The following is a 17,867-nucleotide window of genomic DNA, read 5'->3' on the forward strand; positions in this document are numbered from 1 at the left end:
GAATTTTTAAAGACTTCATCTTAGAAAAGTGGACATGGAAGGAATCTAGCCTGCAGGTCTTGAAAATAACAAGGTAGAAAATTGTACTGTATTTGAGTTTGTCAAATGTACCTTGCTCACCAATTACATCAATAACGTATTGTTATCATTACTTGAATTTTGGTGTCATGCAGACCAATGCAGAAGCCAGATAAATGAGAAAAGTTTAATTGAAAACCATTTCAATCTGTTGGATTACAATTAAATTTATGATTCTTATCCTGTCATCCATAACTTCACTATAGTGTCTGCTATCAGATTTCAGTCTGCACCCAACTCCAGCCCAAATGCTTCCATGTGGGAAAATCAGTCACAAAATAATTCTGTGGCTCTGCATTTCCAAATATCTTACTAAGCATTAAGTAGCAAACATTTCTGCTGTTCTTTAATTAAACACATGTCACTCTAACCTGGAATTCAAATGTGAAAATTTCACTTTTTAAATACCTTTTTTAGGTGCACTACTAGCAAAGGCTGTAGCTCTTTTCACACATTATTTGTGTGCATGGCAAGCAAGGATACAAAAGATAGAAAAGGGCAACCCAGTCAATCAATGGGGATAGAGCAAATAGCCTAAGGTTAAAGTTCAGGGTACTCACTTGACCCCTGTTTGCTTTGCATGACTCCTGCTTACCAGGAGGTAGAGGGGGATTAGGCAGAGGCTAGCAAGGTGCAAACACACCAGCAGAAGCTTAATATTCAGAGGAAGGATGACTGTGTTGGTGTTTACATGCTTACGGAAGCAGAATGGATCCCTGGATCCCTGTTGGAGGAGCACACTTTATCCTGGATATAATCACACGGAGACTGTGCTTTTAAGAAAATAAAAGGCTGTGTTTATTGCAGGAAGTACATACTTGAAAGGAAAGATCCTAGCTCTAACTAAGGTGGAGATGTGAAGAGCCATGCATGCTCTTTCATCTCAGCAAGAGACACACACAAAGTTTTCTCCTCTCCCAAGGAAAGGATGAAGAAGGAAATGAAGCCAACAACTCTGAGAATATTGGTCTAAGGGAAGATCAATAGGTTAAGTCTAGAAAGACAGTCTAGGAAGGTTCCTCTCTATCTATCCTTCCTGTGCAAGCATATCAGCATACGGTGAAATTTCATCCCAACATACTGAAGCTGAGTTAGAGTACTGGAGTTATCTTAGAGCCAATTCTCTCTTTATATTTTGTATTTTGGTATGAATAGATAACTAAATACAGAAGATGTATTTAGTTATCTATATCTGCATATAGCCTACATAGACACATACATGCAGAATTAGGTGTGTGTCTATTTTTAAAAATCCAGTCTTTCCCATAATTGTTTCTAATTTTATATTTGCATGCACACACCCTACATTCTGGATATGCATATTGTCATCAGATGTACGATCTGAGTATAAAAAGTAAAATGAAAATCGGTTCTAAGATGCATCGAACAAGAGCAATGGGATAATCCATCCATGCTTGCCATGGACATTTACAGAATGATCAAGGTTCATATTTGACCTGATTTGAAAAGATTCATATAGCCTACGATGTCCTGCAAAATGGTGGAGAAAGGTAAATTGATTTCAGCATTTTCCTTTCCTTTCAAACTGATCTTACTGAATAATGGCTTCATGTTCAAAGGTGCAGGGAACAGCATTTTATTGCCAAGCACATTTATTGGTGACTGCTTCTTGACAGCAGAGACATTTTAGAGAGAAGCTTCTCAGGGCGTGCGTCTCCATTGCATGGCCCTTTTTGTTCAGTAAAGACAATAACTAGCAACTACATTATTCTTTCTAGCTCAGCCTTAGTCCTGAGCTTACTTCTTTTGGCAAGTTTATCCAGCCTCTTTTGTGCAGAAATCTTTTGTGCAGAGGACAGGAGTAATCATAGATGTGCTTAAAGCATTTAATCAATGGCATAGATTGCCCACCAACATTTTCTGCAATAAGGCTGGGGGGGATTTTATATGGCTGTGAGAATATTGGAATTCCTTCCACAAGCAATCAGGCAGACCCATGTGGGAAAGGGATTAAAATGTTTACATATTCACTTGTAGTAGCAAATTTAGGCAGCAATCATGCCACTGTTCTAATGTTTGATTCAAGCCATTATTGTTGCTTTATTCTGTATGCTTAATTTTTTCTTTATTTCATGTCAGGCAACCGCTGGAATTACATGATCCTAGTCATACATAGCTTCCAGTTTCTTCTTGTCTCCCAGTCAAGGAGAAAAAATCTTGTATATATTATTTCAGTAGAGCACTGAGAACGTGACAATAAGAAAGAGCAATCTGTTTTGCCCAATTTTGCAGGCCCCCTCCTGTGAGTGAAGGTGCACCCAAAGGAACTCACGTTGTTGTTGTAACTGCTGCTGCTTTGAATCAGACGATTATCTATTCCATTGTTTCAGGAAATGAAGACGGTAAGTAATACTGTCCCAGGTGGTCTAGTACGATACATGAATAAAATGTACTTTTAAGGGAGAGGGGAGGGAACAAATGTCACTAATTTTTCTTTTCTTTGCTGCATTCCAGATGTGTTTGCTATTAATAACAGAACAGGTGTCATCTCCGTCAAAAACCCACTGGATTATGAAACTGTGAAAAGCTATTTACTTCGAGTGCAAGCAGACTCACTTCAAGTGGTCCGCTCCAATTTACCTGTGCCATCCAAAAGCAAGTTACTTTCACCTTTTTTATTATTTCTTTGTGCATTTGGATATTTGAGCAAAAAGGTCATGTTGCTCTCCCCCTCACTGCCTCTCCCACCACTGATGCTACACACATTACCTTAAGAATTAATCTATTTTTTTACGTTGTTAGTTAATTCCTTCATGTGTTAAATTTGCCTAGCAGTTTCAGATATAGTAGTACAAAGAGAGCCTCAAGCCACTGCATCTTAATTCTACTGTAAGAATATCTAGGACTCTTACTGATTTGGCTCTTACTGTGTGCTAACAATATACCGTGTGTTGTTTGAAAATGTAATGACTGAATACTGCTGTCCTGGTGTATCGCCAACAGCTCTCTTTTGCACTGCCAAACATTTCATCCCTGCCCAGCCTTCTCCACATATCAGTCTTTCTGAAGATTCAACACAGTTTGGTAAGACCATCACTACTACCACCATCAGGGTGACACAGAATGCCTCTCTTCCATGGAGTTGTAGTAGCATATGGCCAATAAAAGGCTATATAGCTATATACATAAGCAGTGGTGGCTGCTACCCATTGGGGTTGGTAGGTTGGAAGGCAGGGAGGCCAACAGTAGGTGGAGCCAGAGCCCCCTTGCCCTCATCCTCTTCCCTGCTGAGTTCTACAAGGCTAATGCTGAGACTAAAGAGGCTGACAGCTTCATCATCTTGTCTGGTTGTAATTAAGAAGGTGGATGGGGTGTGGCCTAGAGCTCTAGTTGGTGGGGCAGTGTCCTATCCATTCTAATGGACCAGCCTCCGCTGCTCATAAAGGATGCGCGCGCACACACACACAATATTCTGTTTCCTATCTTTCATTTTAAAGGAAACACTTATGTGTTTCATACATTCTCCTGTACCAATTTGCACTCAGCTTCTGAAACCTGAAGCAATCTTGAGTTAGCAACTTTTCTAAAAGTTTCTTAGTACAAGAAACAAGTATTTAAATGAAAAGTGTGAATCATAATTAAAACTGGAAGATTTGGTCAGATAATATAGCAATAAGTTCTGCATGAATACTTTATGAAAGAGTGTCTCCTGGTATGCAGTCAGCAAAGAATGGAAGTCTTTTAAACTTTTCAATAAGCATAATTAAATGTTCATGAAGCTAAATAAGAACAATACATTAATTTGTATCTTAAATTGATTAAAATTTATGGCCATTTAATTTATGAATATCTACTTGCTTCATCCCAATTAATTAAAGTTAATGGATTTAAGTAATAGAACATGGAGATCATCTTCAAGTTTTAATTTGGTTGGATGGGCTTACTCTGTTCTTCTACAGCAGTGGGGTGGAATGCGTAGCCCTCAATATATTACTGGACTCTAAACTCCAGTTGGCTACAATCAGCATGACGAGTGGTCAGAGATGATGGGTGTTGTAGTCCAGCAGCATCTGAAGGGTCGCAGGTTAGACAGAGGAAATAATGCACATTTCTGCTTTTCTGAAAACATTTACCTCTCTGCAGACACAGTTTTCTGTGTGGTTTTCCTTTTTCTTTTGGTGTATTTTAAATACAAGTCTAAGTTGTGATATGAAATGTTTTGTAGTGCCACATCTGCCTTCCGGACTACAGAAGTGAACTGAAATCAAATCTTGGAATTATACATTTTCTGTGGCAGAATGGGGTAGCTATTGACATGGTGGACTATTGCTCCATTATAAGGACGTCATGCAATTAACTGAAGGGGCCACAGTTCAATAGGAGAGCACACGTTTTCTATGCAAAAGGTTCCAGGTTCAATCCCTGACAACTTTAACTGGGGCTGGAGAACACCTTTGGCTGAAGCTCTGGACAGTTGCTGCCAGTAGATAATGCTGAGGTAGATGGGGACTGGTGGCCTGTCTCAGTACATGACAGTTTTGTAGGTCCCTGAAAAGTGGCAAAAAAGATTGCTCCGTTTCAGAGCAATGATGTTTCCATCATAAGATATGCTGCTAGTTGGATAGGGATGTAGGGGGAAACTCTAAGGGGCACAGCATGTCTCATAAGCAATTGTTTGAATTAATCCAGCCTTCCCATTTGTCTCTGAGTCATAATAACCATGAACCAAAATACTGGGAGTCACGGCAACATGTCTTCTGAGAACATCAAAACACTTGGCTAATCAGACTTCCAAATAATAATGAATTGCAGGGCAATTAAAATAAATTTTGTGATGAAGACAACTTGAATGTTATTGATTCCATTTTATGTTTTTGCTTCAGGGCATATCCTTGTAATGTTTCTCATTTTCATAGGCAGTATGCCAGAAATGATCCCAAAGACTGATGTGAGTGAGTGCACCTCTTATTAAAATTAGCATTCACAGAAAATATCACTCATCGCACACAGCTGCTAGCTCTTCCATAGCAAAGAAAGTCTGTGTTATTTCCTTGGGTGTCCCTGAAAGGCCCCAGTGGTTAAATAGCTTAAGATTCCTCCAACCCACAGAGCTGAGTTTAGAAAATGGAAGGCCATTTTTTAATATATAAAAAATCTCTATTATCAAAAACATATTTTAATTAAGTAAAGCACTATTTTGAAGTATTTTTTCCTTATTCAGCCACTTTTAGAAAGTAAAACAATAACAGTTTTCTTTCAGCCAGTGGCTTTCTGCCAAAACAGCCTCAGCTCTGCACTTTTAGTAGGGAAAAATCTCTCAGCTTCAATATTTTTTTTCCTTTTCCATTTTAATTCCAATACCTCTATCAGTAAAATGATAACAGCACCATCTATATGCATTTTATGGTTCTATTTTTTGTTTTATAGTTTCCATTGTTCTGCTACCTTTTGTTTTCCAGTACTGTTTCAGATTGTGAACATGGCTTTTTGAGGCTATTTATTCCCAGAGGCTCAATGTTAAAAATCAGTACATATTGATTATAAAGTATGGCTCCCTTAAACAAACACTTGTTGGGTCCAAGGGGTGTTTGTCACTTTCATTTCTTCATTCACCAGAGTCAATATAAATGCAATATTATTGACAACTATGAAGCATGTAAATACTTTAAAGATGATGTGATGTTTGTGAACCGTCCACCAGCCCTGTTTCACTTTCTTGCATTTCCCGACCTATTTTAGAAATTCATATATGGTGTGTTGAATGATCTGCAGAGTTTATCATCATATGAGCCATGTTCCATTCTTGATGTGTCTTACTTACAGAAGCTGTCAAAAGTGTATGACACAAGAGTTCTCCTTATCATATATACCGGGAAATAGCTGCTTCCTTCATATATATATATATATATATATATATATATATATATATATATATATGATGGATGTACCTAAATGCTAATGATCTTCCAGACAAGATCAGAAGACAAATCTTGACACGCTTATAATTCATCTAGAGCTGGTAATTGGAAGAAGAGAAACAACAACAACATAATGCAGAGATGGCACCACTGAAAGGCAAAAGAGAAGAACAAACTTTAGGTGCTAGAAATATGGTTCATTCCAGGCCTGCCATGTTTAGGGGTGAAATCCATCTTCAAGGACATGTTTCTACCAGAAGCTGCAAAGGATGGATTCTACAGTCACTGCAGTATTTGAGAATTCCTGCTGGACACATGCCCCTAAGGAAGAATGGGAAGAAGACTCTTGAAACCTATCACTTCCACAGAAGTTGACCACAAACATATTACCCCACTTAAAATGTTGAGCCCACAAATGAAAAGAATTAGAGGCAGAAAGCAAAAAACAGTAATTTTGAAGGGGGAAAGTTAGAAGTCCACCTTAAAACAATGGTGGCAGGCCACTGTGAGTAGTGGGCAGGGCCAAAGACACTACTCATCTTCTCTCCATTAAGTTCCTCACCACCCAGCACTGCTTCCTTCTCTTTTTAATAAGAGAGAAGCTGTGTGGCATGGAGATAGGGTGAAGCATCTCTCTCTCACACGCTGCAGATATCCATCCATGCAACATACCAAAAAGGGGTGCCTTTTGGAAGTGTGGATCCAGTTGGATCTGTGCTTTGATAGTGCAGTGCTAGATACTACATGTGAGTGTCACTTTAAGAGAATGCACCTGGCACTTACTCATAATAAATAATGTAAGACACACTCACCTGAGGGGAAAGAAAGAGCATTGCAGTGAAGTGGAATGGAGAATTTCAGGAAACCAAAGCAATGTGTGAAGGAGAAGCTTGGAAAGCAAAAGAAGAACAAAGAGATCTAAGAGGATAGAAGAAAAGTGTGGCAAGATAATATATTTTTGTAAGCATTATACCTTACTAAAGCCATGGCATGTGGGAATTATTATTAATACAGTCACAGTCAGGTGTTTTCATTCCGGAGGGGCCTGGCAGAGAATCTAGTACCTTACGGCTTAGTAATGCAATCTGATTCACACCAGTGGGGCTGTATCCTACTAGTAGATCACAGTGTTGTCCCATATTCTAGAGAGTCGAAACTGAGGGGTTTTGTCGCATATTTTCTCATATTTAATTCTTACAGTACCCAAAAAATAAGGTGGCTGTTTATATTTCAACTCAGTTCTCATGACCCCTCAGGTATAATGCTTGACGGTTGCTTATTGTACGACTGCTGACAGTAGTTGTCACAGTTTATTATCTTTTCTTGAATTATCACTCCTGTTACATATGACACCCAACTTTAGCAGTCTTTGGCAGAGATTCAGTGGAAGAAGCCTCCAGGCTGTTCTAGTGTCACTCTGAAAATGGTCATGGATACAAATAGATGGCTGAAAAATAAGTCCTCAAAGATAAAGGTGTTGCCAGTTGGCAGATGATGCCTAGTGGAAACTTCATCTTCGGTAAATGTTACCTTTGATCACTATCTTCTTTTTGCTGTTGTGTCAGCTGTAGACTACGAGGTTGTTTATAGCTATAGGATGTTTACAGAGAGAATGCATCTTCTCTTCTGTTTTATCACCTCAAAGAGCAATTGCCATGCTCAAGAACTAAGCAATAGAGGTGATGAGTATTTCTCAGGTGGATAATCATATTGCGAAAAAAGGTGTTTAGTTTCCCTACCACCACTTTTAAGTTGAAATGAGGCAGCTTTACTGTTTAGTACCTTTTAAGAAATGTGTGCTGTTTTAAAGTTTCTATTTCGTGTGTGTGTGTGTGTGTGTGTGTGTGCTGTTTTAAAGTTTCTATTTCATAGATAGATAGATGATAGATAGATAGATAGATAGATAGATAGATAGATAGATTAGATAGATTTATGTTGGGTACAGGTAAAGGTAAAAGATAAAAGATAAAGGACTCCTGGATGGTTAAGTCCAGTCAAATTCGACTATGGGGTGTGGCACTCATCTGCACTTTCAGGCCGAGGGAGCCGACATTTGTTGGCAGACAGCTTTCTGGGTCATATGGCCAGCATGACTAAACCGCTTCTGGCACAATGGAACACCATACTGGAAGCCAGAGTGCATGGAAAAGCTGTTTACCTTCCCACCACAGCAGAAGCTATTTATCTACTCGTGCCACTATGGGGAACCTGCAGTCAGTGTTATTAGACTACAGCTCCCATCATCCCTGACTGTTGGCCATGCCAATTAGGGCTGATGGGAGTTGTAGTCTAACAACTTGGGGCACATTTTCCCCACCCACCCCACTTTAAATGAAGAGATGTGATGAAAAAGGTATGCTACTTCCTAAGATTATGTGTAGCAATTTGCATTATTTCCAGGACATCTGGAATACTTTATTCATGTGTATGAGAACTACATATATCACCCCACTAAGCAGCAGCAGGGCTCAATAGCAGGAGTTCACCATACAACATTAGTGGAAGCCAGTTTATAATTCCTTGTTGGTACCTGTTCTGCATTAAAAACACCCCACTCACACAAGCATCTTTCTGCCTGCTGCTCTGTGGAGTCCGTGGACCTTGTGAGAGGAGTGGAGAGGGAAAAGTAGAAGGCAGTAGCCTTCCTTGGGTCCTCCATCTGCTCACAGACACAGAAAGCCTTGGGGTTAGTTTAAAAGGGGCACAATACAGAGATTAAAGTCTTTATTCTCTACCACACTTGCTTTTAGAGCTGAGGAGCCTGCTCTTATTCAGAGCAGATGCTTCAGGGACAAAACAGCTCAGCTAATAATGAGGTAGAATTCCACTCCACCCTTTGAGTTGTATATCTGCAAGATCCCCGCCAGTCTTTTAACCATGAGTTTAAAAACTCTTGCTTTTGCTGCAACAGACTGACCTGGCTACCTTTCTGGAAAGCCTTTGTCAGTTTAACTAAGACCGTAAGTCAAGTTTGTTTTATTTTTCTCCAGCTAATTTGGTTCTGTTATGTAGCTGTGTCAAACCTCAGCTGTCTGCAACTTGTAGGAGGCATGGAAATAGCTGAGTGCGGCAATATCTTATCACGTGACAGATTTAAGAACATAAGGGAAGCCCGATCAGGTCAATGGCTCATCTAGTCCAGCATCCTGTTCTCACAGTGGCCAACCAGGTGCCTATGGGAAGGCAACGAGTAGGACCTTAGCACAACAGCAGTCTCCCCACCTGTGATTCACAGTAACTGCTATTCAGAGGCTTACTGGCCCCAGCACTGGAGGCAGAGCATAGACATTGTGACTAGTATCTCTTAGTATCCTTACCCTCCATTAATTTGTCTAATCCTCTTTTCAAGCTATCCAAGTTAGTGGCCATCGCTGCTTTAACTACATATCATCAGAAGAAGTAGGAATAAGACATAGGTTGGCAGCAGCCACATGTTTTAAGGTAATATGTAGTTTTCCAACAGTATCAGAAGCAAAAATGAAAAGAAGGAGGGGGTGATTTCAAACAGTACCATTCTGCTTGTGCAACACATTTTTGGGGGAAACCCTTCAGAGCAGATTTGGGGAGAGGGAATGCCGGGGTTATAGGGAGGGGAAGAGAAGGTGGCCTGCCTTTTGCTGCTTCTGGCAAGACATTAAATATCACCCATTAACATGTTGTAGCTCTTGTTTATTAAATTGTACTGCATTGTAATTATTTTGCACTCCCTTTATTATGTCAAAATGGTCCGTGTATTGAAGTTTAGTTATAGACAAATGTATTTACATTTAACAGATTAAACTAGTGATTGATTGTTTAAAGGGCAGGCAACTGATGAACTCAAATAACAGGTAAGATTTGTCATTAAATTATTGTGATCTACATGGCTGAAGCCAGGTTTTTAAGGCAGAAATTGAGCTTAGCAATAGATGGGTTTATTTTACCTGCCAATATGCAAGAACATCCTGGCAGATCATTAAGGGCAGAACTGCATAAATTATTACTGATGCCCATCCAATTTATATTGCTCACCCACAGTTTAATTAAAGAGGCCTTTGTAATAGAAATAACTGTCTACTTTTAACCTACTGTGGAAAAGAACAGGTGCTCCATTCTTTTTCTGCTGAGCATTCCTCTGAGGGAGGAGCAACCAAAAGTAGTGTTCACCTACTGCCATGGAGCTTGGTAAATATTTCAGTTCAACTGCATATAAATGTAAGACTGAGGGCTTGGGCAGGACAGTAGGCTAATGAGCCCACAGTGACTGCAAATGTTATTTAATGGTCGGTGGCCAAGTGGCCAATCACTTGATTCCTGTCTGTGGGTACCGGTAATTTCTGAATAGCTAGGAAATATCTGGGTGGTCCTGAAAGGGGACATGCCTCCCCTTTCTCCACCTCTAGCTAAACATGGATGTATTCTAGGTCTCTCTGTGAAAATAAACAACAGAATTGCAGATTGAGTCATAGAATGAGTCCAACTAGGAGAGATCTGGGGAGAGAGAGCTTTAGAGGCTCTGTAATCTAGTAGCATTTTGGGGTGCTCACTGCCTCCTTCTGGAAATCTGATGTTGGCAGTAAATCTGGAGTTTTGGTGTGTATCCACCTTTCCTTCACTCAGCTGTTACAAGATACCATAGGCCTCCAGTAGGGATGGAGGAGATCATTTATTCAGTTTGCATTCAAATATACATGTACCAAACTCTCAGTTTCCTAAACAATGCGCAAGCTGAAACACAGCCACCTTTCAAAACATTTCTCCAAAATTTGCAGTGCTGTTCTCCAGCCAAGTAATTGTGCATAAATGCATATACTAGGATAAAGTGTGCATAAAATGCACACATTAGTTAAAAGAACATACCAAGGAAATTTGTTTTGCAAAAATGTGCATATTAGGCAAAATTACCTACAAAAAAAATGTCTACTTTAGGAGAAATTTGCCCTAAAATGCTGATCAATTTTCATGAGGACTTTTAAAGCACAGAAATGTGGAGAACTGAGCTTAAGATGGGAAAAATGAGAAACTGGAATTGACAGATGTCTGTCTGTCATCTCCAGTCCCTTCTCAGGGAAACCAAATATAGGTAGGCACTGCACCCCTGAAATTTATCACCATGAAGAGAAATAAGGTGTGAATAATGAAGTATAAAACTATTCTTGATATATTACAATATTGCCTGTTTAAAACCTATCATTGTCCTTTTTGAGCCTCACCTTTATCTAGTGCAAAATGCCTCTATCTTGGAAGCATTCACCGTGCTTTTTTGTTTTAAAAAAGAGAAAAAGGTCAGATATAGTGAAGAAGGAATGAGCTGTGGGTAAAGCAAGTCAAGAGCTAGTGCAGCAGAGTGTCTAAGATTCTGAGTTGGGAAATCTCTGGTTGTAATCTCACCTCAGTTGTGAATTACATGACTTCAGGCAAGCTACAATTCTCTCAGTCTCCTCTCAGTCTCCACTCCTCTGCAGGATAATAGTACCAGCATGTATTTCAAGCTGTTATAGTGAGTTCTGAGATGAGATAATGTATGTAAAGTACTTTGAATATTTTGAAGTCCCAAATAAAAGTTAAATATTTATTATTGCTTTTGCCATTACATGGGGTGGATCTAAGGAACTGTGAGCAGAAGGAGAAAATATATTACTGCCGTTATGTGAACTCTTGAATAAGTGCTAGTCTCACAGTGATGAGAAATATAGTGGAGAAAGAAAATTCATGTGATAGCAAATAAACTTCAGTGGACCATTAAAAAACACCTCATGAAAAGAGTTTTGTGAGTGGAAGAAATCTAGGTTTGGCCTCACTTTACTCACACAGCATGTTTCCACTTCATCAGAAACAGCCCTTACTGAAGAGGAAGACATTTTCCACTAGCAAAATAGCACTCTTGGTTTTAAGCCAATGTTTTTAGAGTCACTGGTAAAATAATGCGGGATTGCAGAGGGCAATAAGGGAGAGTTTGCAGTTTCTTCATTTGTAGGGGTTGCATAGTTTCTGTATTGAAAAGAAAGCCCAATATTTAAAACGTAAATGCCCATTCAGATGTTCCCCCTCACATGATTAATGATTGCATGTGAGAGTATAAATATGGGCCTCACGCACTGATCCCACACTGATCCCAAGCTGTTGTCTATCAGCTTCACCTCTCTGCCATTCATGTGTTGAGAGATGTATCTATAGGGGAGAGACTCCTATTCACAGGTAGACTCTCACCAAGATGTAGAACCCCGAAGTGAAACTCGCATTCTGCTTCCACACAATGATTGATTGAGGGGTAACTCATGGAGGGGGCTAAAGCTTCCATGCTGGAAAACAAAACAAAACAAAATCCTGGGGAAGTGGGGCAGGATTATGCTAGCTTACCTTCCTCCATATACAGTGGTACCTCAGGTTACAGACGCTTCAGGTTACAGACTCTGCTAACCCAGAAATAGTACCTCGGGTTAAGAACTTTGCTTCAGGATGAGAACAGAAATCGTGTGCAGCAGCAGGAGGCCCCATTAGCTAAAGTGGTACCTCAGGTTAAGAACAGTTTCAGGTTAAGAACAGACCTCCAGAACGAATTAAGTTCTTAACCCGAGGTACCACTGTATCTCAATAACTATAGAATAGCACCTGCTCCTACGTGCATACATTGTACCCTTCATTTCCCTAACCTCATGCTGGATTCCATTTCATAGTTGAGAGTGACACAAAAGTTTGTTGTAAATTAAACTTGATAGATTAGATGTGTTTATGTCACACATGGTGTTTTTGCAGTTGCCTCCACGATCAAAACAAATACATTCCTCTTGCATATATCTGCTTGTGCGAAGAATGATATCTGGGATTCTAACATCTGTTAGCCCAGACTGGAAGACAAACCAATGGCTATATTTTGACATATTAATTCTTCCATTATAGTCAGCTGCTGGTTGCTTGGGAGCTTCTTAGCAGGAAAGAGTTAAATAATGAGTGACTCACAGATGCTGTGCTCTCAAGTTGCCAAACCAATGAAATATATGCCATGTATAAAAATGCACTGATGAACTGAAATGAAGGTGTTAATGAAATTAAATGTCATCGAAGTTAAAGCTGGAAGGTAGATTGATTTATGTAGATAAATAACTATATGGACTAAAGGCTTTAATAGTTTAATGTCAGAAATTAGAAGACACAGAAGTAACAGAATAATTTTAATTATGCAGAGGAAGGGATTACTTGACATTTGAATAAATATACTGAGCTAAGTAGACTAGTAGTGTTGAAAACACTTCTTGTATGCTCCAGTTTCAGCTTTTTTCCTGTGACCTGGAAGTACTGAAAGTTACCAAACCAAGGCCTGCCAGTTGCCTTTCACGGTAACATTTTAGCTAGCTTAGCTTAAAAAGAAGAAGAAGTTGAAAGTGGATTTAATTCTCTCTCAACTTTTAACAGAAAACATAAATAGAAGTTATAATGCAGTTCACTTATTATTTCCTGTTGCAGAACATGACATAAATGTTCAGCGACGTGACCTGATCGGCCATTCGTATTTGACTTGGGTCATGTCTGGCTAAGCCTTGAAAGGGCTTCTCAGTCTTTTGGCTAAGGTGAAGTGCTGCTTCTCAGTCGGTAGAGCATGAGACTCTTAATCTCAAGGTTGTGGGTTCAAGCCCCACAATGGGTGAAAGATTCTTGCATTGCAGGGGGTTGAAATAGATGATATTTATGGTCCCTTCATTTCAATGCTACAATTCTGTGATTCTAGCAGAGCCTCTTTTGTGATGGTACTTACTGGTCCAAAGTACCATCACTCCTGTTTTTCCGTGCCTGTGGGAGCCATTATGTGCTAGCAGCCCACAGTACGTTTATCAAAAAATGAGTCCAGCCACCTTTTGCGTGCTGAGGTCCCCCAAAACACCCTCTCCCCAATAACTCACACTACACGCATAATTTTGTTTAAGGTTTTTGGCATAAATTTTGGCCACAACTTTATTAGCATACAAATTGTGAGTGGTTGCTTAGGCATTGGTTAAGACTATCTGTTCCCCCCGCCTTGGGGACAGCACTGGCTCCCGGATTCCAGCGAAAGCCAGTGTGGAGGAACAAGTTCAGGGATAACTGGAGCTGCGACACAGACCCTCAGCTTCTCCCCGCATGCTCCTAGAGGCTTACACGGCCCAAACCCGATTCCAGGGGTTTGGACGAAAGGATGGTAAGCCCCTGAATTCCTTTAATGGAATTCCCGTGCAGCAGCAGCATTGGAGGGGCAGGCACAGCCAATCCATACCCCTCCACCAAACAATTTAAACCAATGCCTAACCGCCATTCGAGCCCTTACGCTCGCCGCCAACCACTCACAGACACAGACAAGCCCTCAACTTTTCCACCACCGAATTTAACCAAACATCATTCCCAACTGATGACAGATGGACCCCATCCATCATAAATACTTCGGTGGCTTTGAACGTAACCAGAGGGTGCGGAATCACAAAGCCACCCAAATCAACCACCAACTTGCTCACAGCGGAATTAATCCGCTTTCTAACCCGTTCAGTTGCAGCCAAGCAGGGGCTACCCCACCACTTGCGGCGTTGAAGCAATTGCGACCAAATTATCTTGGTCGCCGGCACCATGGCCGCCAATTCCCTCAAATCTTCCAACATAACAGCACGGAGAACAAAACAGGAAGAGGAAACAATATCATTCTCCCCCAGCTGCACCACAATCGCCGTAGGAGGGCCTTCCGTGAGCACACGCCTCTGCATCAGCAGTAGAAGCTCCTTCCACAGCATCCCCCTTCTGGAGATCCAGGACACCCTCACGTGCTGCGGGAGGCCAAGGCCATCACCCAATCCGGACTGTCGAGCTCTGCTAGCAGCCCAGTGTACAATACTGTGCCCCACAATCCAGATGCGTATAGCTGCTGAACCTAGGGTAAAACAGAAACGTAAGCACACGCAGCACATCATTTTCGTACATAACCTCTGTACGCATCAGACCGCCACTGTCCCAAATCCTTGATCCTCTCCACCGATAAACCCCAGTGAGCAGCCGTCGTTGCGGCCCCAATCCGGAAGGAATGAGGAGCAAATTCAGAACCCGTGAGGCCGCAGGCAGCGATAACTTTCCGCAGCACCTTGGTGAACTGGTGACGGGCCAACGGATGCCCATTCTCATGAATAAACAAAGGGCCCTCCCCAGGTGGACGTAAGGCCAAGTATTTTTTGAGATCCTTAACCGGGCAAGGGCCCCCTTCCCCAGTTGCCGGGAGACGGATCACCGCTCCCTTTCCATATTGGTCAGTTTTAGAACTCCTGACATTGACTTGCAATTCAGATGAAGACAAGCTCACGTCATGCAACAGCAAACCCCTAGAACCTCCATCCCGTTTAGGCTCCAGGACCACCTCCCCCACTCTCAGGGCCCCGAAGAATGCTAATGAAAAGGCTGCGGAAAACAACCGAGCCTCAAACCTGGACCAACAGATGCCCCTCAATTTACTGTGCATCCTGGTCAGCAGGGGAAATGTGATGGGGCGCCTGGAAGCTGGTCTGGAGGGACGAAGCCGCCCCCAGCCTTCAATTGCCTTCCGTACAACAAATTTTCCACAAGGATCCTTGTTAAAATATGCCTTGCTGAAGAATGAAATTGCTGCGGAATGCAGTCTCAGCGTCCGGTGTGCCCGACGCCTCTGAAATAAATGTGCTAGATACTGTAGCACCTGGGTGGAAGAATGGTGTTTAGCAACTCCCCCCACCACCGGCTGACCGGTAAACTGCAAAAAATCATTCCAAGCCTTCTGATAAGACCTCAAGGTAGAGGGGGCAAGAGATGCAGCTACTCCCTGTAAAACTAAGTGCTGCCAAGGTTCCAGAGATGATCCGGGAAAAATTCCGGATGGTCTCGAGCCTCTGGCGCCAGGGACCTGAACCTCTCCATCTGAAAACGGGACAGAGCATCAGCAATCTCGTTAGACACACCAGGCACAAAACTAGCAGAAAATACAATGTTAAAACGCAAGCAATGTAACACAAAGGCCCGCAACAGGGCTGATACCCTAGGGGATCGTGAAGACTGCTTGGCTAGCACGTTCACCACCGCCAGGTTATCGGTCCAAAAACAAACTCGCCGGTCCCTGAAAAGCTCGACCCACAAGTGCACAGCCACTACAATGGGAAAAAACTCCAAAAAAGTTAGGTCACGAGTTATAGCTTCCCCACGCCAAGCTGGTGGCCAGTGTTGTGCACACCACCTACCATCCCAATACAGGCCAAACCCCAAAGACCCCACAGCATCAGAGTGCACCTGAAAATCAGTGTGGAGGTTCAAAGTGTCCTGCCACAAAGACACCCCATTGAATTCCTCCAGGAATTCTAACCAAATACAAAGGTCAGCTCTCACCTGGGCTGAAAGGCGCACCCTATGCTGCGGGGCTCTTAAACCTGACATGAGTCTGGCCAGCCGTGAACAAAATGGTCGCCCTGGAGCAACAACCCTACAGGCAAAATTCAGGTGACCCAGCAACGACTGTAGCTGTCGCAGGGTAACCTTCTTCAAGGGCAGCAATTCTTCAATGACTCCCTTGAGCGCACGTATCTTATCCTCCGGCAACCTGGACGTCTGGGCCACGGTATCTAATAAGATGCCTAGGTAAGTCAGCTGCGTAGAAGGACCCTCTGTCTTCTCCGCAGCTAACGGCACTCCCAGCTCTTCCGCCAAGTTAGCAAAGGCCTGCAGCAACACAACGCAGTGCCCTGTGTCACTAGCTGAGGCCAATAAAAAATCATCGAGATAATGCGTGACACCGCCCAAACCAGTTCTTTTGCGCAACGCCCAATCCAGAAATGTACTAAAACATTCAAAAGCCGCACAGGCTACCGAACAACCCATGGGCATGGCCTTGTCAAAGTAAAAACTCCCATCGAACTGGAAGCCCAGTAACCAAAAGTCATCGGGGTGAATAGGAAGCAGCCGAAAAGCGGATTCTATGTCGCATTTTGCCAATAAGGCACCCGACCCAAATTTCCGAATCATCTTGATCGCCTGATCAAGGGAAGCATACCTCACTGTACAAAGCTCCGGGGGAATGACATCATTGACTGATGTGCCTTTAGGGTGCGAAAGATTATGAATTAGGCGGAATTCCCCCGGGGCCTCTTTAGGAACTATACCCAACGGTGAAATATGCAAATTGGGAAATGGGGGACGAGCAAAGGGGCCGGCCATACGATGTAAAGCCAACTCCTTCCCGATTTTCTTGCGTGCCACTTCCGGCATGTCCTTAACCGACTTCTGGTTAGCAGGGTTCCTAGCCACCGGGGTAGAAACCACCGGAATCCTGAAACCCAAAGAAAAACCATCCTGTAAATAAGACGCAGACTTCTTGTCTGGGTAAGACTGCAATAAAGACAACAGCGGCTGCAGCCGTACCGGAGTATAGGCCAAAGAGGACAAGGTACTACTTTGCTGCTCCAGCAGCTGGGGCCGGTGAAGCAGCTTTGGGGGGCTGCTGGGAGCCCCCCCCTTTCCGAAAGGAACGACGGCCCCCAGCACAGGCTGACGCCGGATGGTTCCCAGAGCACTTCTCACAAGCGTGTGAGTACCTGCAATATTGACGCAGGCAGGTACCCTTGTTAAAATCCCAGCAAAACAATTTGCGACCCACCCTTGCAAGAGCAGCCTTAGGCTTCTGCTGTTCTGCAGCCTTCTTGTCAATACGCGGCGCCACATAAGTAGTCCATACGTCTAAATCCTTCCGGTCCCAGCGGGCCGTGGGGATCTTAGCTGCCCTGCGCCTAAAATTCTCATCATAAGATAACGCAGCAGATTCTCCAGCCATCGTGAAGGCCGAACGGACAATCGATAAATACACCCATAAATGCAAAGATCTCCTGGGATAAGCTGCGGACACTACTCCTGCAAAAACTTGGAAGCTATCCAGCCACCATTCGAATGTCCTGTCAGCCTTTG

General features: G+C 42.4%; 1 protein-coding gene across 11 annotated transcripts in view; it reads left to right on the top strand.

Moving 5' to 3' along the window:
- PCDH15 (protocadherin related 15) overlaps positions 1–17,867 on the top strand; it is a 628,220-nt gene that overhangs the window by 535,729 nt on the left and 74,624 nt on the right. For all 11 annotated transcript variants that reach the window (XM_053388594.1, XM_053388604.1, XM_053388605.1 and 8 more), the window contains 2 exons: positions 2,332–2,441; positions 2,554–2,694. In XM_053388594.1, coding sequence (XP_053244569.1) covers positions 2,332–2,441; positions 2,554–2,694 — 251 coding nt within the window. The remainder of the gene's footprint in view (positions 1–2,331; positions 2,442–2,553; positions 2,695–17,867) is intronic.

Source organism: Podarcis raffonei, chromosome 5, assembly GCF_027172205.1.
Source record: "Podarcis raffonei isolate rPodRaf1 chromosome 5, rPodRaf1.pri, whole genome shotgun sequence".
NCBI lineage: Eukaryota > Metazoa > Chordata > Lepidosauria > Squamata > Lacertidae > Podarcis > Podarcis raffonei.